Here is a 3070-nt window from a genome sequence, read left to right as displayed (position 1 = left end):
GTTATGAACCAGGCACTATTTTAAGTGTATTGAATGTAAGTGGCACTAATATTATCCTCATTTACAGTAAAGGAAAATGAGGCACAAAGAGATTAAGGAAGGCCGGGCGCGGTGGCACAAGCCTGTAATCCCAGCACTTTGGGAGGCCGAGACGGGCGGATCACGAGGTCAGGAGATCGAGACCATCCTGGCTAACACGGTGAAACCCTGTCTCTACTAAAAAATACAAAAAAACTAGCTGGGCGAGGTGGCGGGCGCCTGTAGTCCCAGCTACTCGGGAGGCTGAGGCAGGAGAATGGCGTGAACCCGGGAGGCGGAGCTTGCAGTGAGCTGAGATCCGGCCACTGCACTCCAGCCTGGGCGACAGAGAGAGACTCCGTCTCAAAAAAAAAAAAAAAAAAAAAAAAAAAAAAGAGATTAAGGAACTTGTCCAGGGCTGGGCATGGTGGCTCACACCGGTAATCCACCACTTTGGGAGGCTAAAGCAGGTGGATCACTTGAGCTCAGGAGTTCGAGACCAGCCTGGGCAACATGGTGAAAACCTGTCTCTACCAAAAAATTAATTAATTTTTAAAAAAAGGCCAGGTGCGGTGGCTCATGCCTATAATCCCAGCACTTTGGGATCCCGAGGTGGGAGGATCATAAGGTCAGGAGTTTGAGACCAGCCTGACCAACATGGTAAAACCCCATCTCTACTGAAAAAAAAAATACAAAAATTAGCCAGGTGTGGTGGAATGCGCCTGTAACCCCAGCTACTCAGGAGGCTGAGGCAGGAGAATCACTTGAACCCGGGAGGCGGAGGTTGCAGTGAGCTGAGATCGTGCTACGGCACTCCAGCTTGGCAACAAAAAAACAAAACAAAACAAAACAAACAAAAAGCTTGCTCAGGGTCACATAGCTGGTAAGTGGTAGAGCTAGAATCTGAACGAGCTGGAGCTGGGGAAGAGTGAGCATGTTTGAAAATTGGACCTTAGAGCGGAGCATGGTGGCTCACGCCTGTAATCCCAGCATTTTGGGAGGCTGAGGCGGGCAGATCATGAGGTCAGGAGTATGAGACCAGCCTAACCAACATGGTAAAACCATGTCTCTGCTAAAAATAAAAAAATTAACCAGATGTGGTGGCACGTGCCTGTAATCCCAGCTACTCAGGAGGCTGAGGCAGGAGAATCGCTTGAACCTGGGAGGCGGAGTGCAGTGAGCTGAGATTGCGCTACTGCACTCCAGCGTGGGCAATAGAGCAAGACTCCACCGGCCGGGCGCGGTGGCTCAAGCTTGTAATCCCAGCACTTTGGGAGGCCGAGACGGGCGGATCACGAGGTCGGGAGATCGAGACCATCCTGGCTAACACGGTGAAACCCCGTCTCTACTAAAAAATACAAAAAACTAGCCGGGCGAGGTGGCGGGCGCCTGTAGTCCCAGCTACTCCGGAGGCTGAGGCAGGAGAATGGCGTAAACCCGGGAGGCGGAGCTTGCAGTGAGCTGAGATCCGGCCACAGCACTCCAGCCTGGGCGACAGAGCCAGACTCCGTCTCAAAAAAAAAAAAAAAAAAAAAAGACCCCCCCCCCAAAAAAAAAAAAAAAAAAAAGGAAGAAAATTGGACCTTAGGAGAGTGAGGGCAGGGATCCTTTGTAGGAAAGCACAAGAAACACAGACTTGTTCCCAGCTGACAAGGAGCGTACTGCCTGGTACCTGTCACCTGCTGAGGGGCTTAGGATGTGAGGGAGAATCTGATAGCAGTTTCATGTTCTTCCCCAGAAACCAGACAGAGCCAGATTTCTGCACTCCTGACTCTGGTCATTTCTGTTCTTGTCCTCCGTATTTGCCTGGTGCCCCACCATCAACAGGTACTTTGGTCAATAATGTCCGACTCCCAAGAGGTCACAGGCTGGAATTGAGTGATGGAGACCTCCTGACCTTTGGCCCTGAAGGGCCGCCAGGAACCAGCCCCTCGGAGTTCTACTTCATGTTCCAACAAGTACGAGTCAAGCCTCAGGACTTTGCTGCCATTACCATCCCACGATCTAGGGGAGAAACCCGAGCTGGGGCTGGTTTCCGGCCTATGCTGCCCTCCCAGGGGGCTCCACAGCGGCCTCTCAGCACCCTCTCCCCTGCCCCCAAGGCCACACTGATCCTGAACTCCATCGGCAGCCTCAGCAAGCTCCGGCCCCAGCCCCTCACCTTCTCCCCTAGTTGGGGTGGACCAAGGAGCCTGCCTGTTCCCGCCCCACCTGGGGAAGTGGGGACCACCCCTTCTGCTCCACCCCCACGCAATCGGAGGAAATCTGTTCACCGAGTGTTGGCGGAACTGGATGATGAGAGTCAGCCTTCTGAGAGCCCGCCACCGGTCCTTACGGAGCCCAGGAAGAAACTCCGTGTAGACAAATCCCCACTGACTCCCACTGGGTAAGTAGAGTCCTCACTTGGCCCTCTCAGTGTTTTACTGCCTTTTGATTCCTTGTATCCCTAGGCTGTGAGGAGGTTCCCCTGCTTGGGGGACGGGCATGGGAGGTGGAATAGATGGAATGGCAAGACCTGGGTTAGCTCTGATAGGAAAAGAAAAATATGTGCAGGAGAAATTGAGAGGTGGGGTGGGGTAGTGCTTATAAAACAACCGGAGTGGGCATGTCCTACTTTACATTCATATGGCTTTAACCCCATTCTTCCAGTGCCTAAGGATGGGGAACTTCCAGGCTCACACTAGAGGTTTTTAGGCCCACCCTATGTGTTTTTAAGGACGGAGTCCAGGCTCACCTTAGTCCTCAGACCACTGTGCCTCTGTGGCCTCACCCTATGACCAGCCATAGGGTGGCAAGGTCTAGGCCTTCTCCTACAGGTTTCCAGTGACCCTTGTGTCTGTGTCACTTCCTTCAGAAATCGACGTGGCCGTCCTCGGAAGTACCCAGTGAGCGCCCCCATGGCTCCCCCTGCAGTTGGGGGCGGGGAGCCCTGTGCAGCTCCTTGTTGCTGCCTGCCCCAGGAAGAGACAGTGGCCTGGGTTCAGTGTGATGGCTGTGACGTCTGGTTCCATGTGGCCTGTGTTGGCTGCAGCATCCAGGCTGCCAGGGAGGC

The 3070-nt window shown here is 53.6% G+C and overlaps 1 protein-coding gene across 1 annotated transcript; it reads left to right on the top strand.

Annotated features, from left to right (window-relative positions):
• Nucleotides 1-1828: 1828 nt before the first annotated feature.
• Nucleotides 1829-3065, top strand: TCF19 (transcription factor 19; the record flags this gene model as incomplete). Its single annotated transcript, XM_025374528.1, has 2 exons — nucleotides 1829-2404; nucleotides 2873-3065. Coding segments are annotated over exons 1-2 (633 nt in total), but the record flags the coding sequence as incomplete, so codon positions are not given.
• Nucleotides 3066-3070: the final 5 nt, after the last annotated feature.

This window comes from Theropithecus gelada, unplaced genomic scaffold (assembly GCF_003255815.1).
Source record: "Theropithecus gelada isolate Dixy unplaced genomic scaffold, Tgel_1.0 HiC_scaffold_5560, whole genome shotgun sequence".
Taxonomy (NCBI): domain Eukaryota; kingdom Metazoa; phylum Chordata; class Mammalia; order Primates; family Cercopithecidae; genus Theropithecus; species Theropithecus gelada.
Note: the sequence above shows the minus strand (reverse complement) of the source record. Positions and strands in the feature narration are given on the sequence as shown.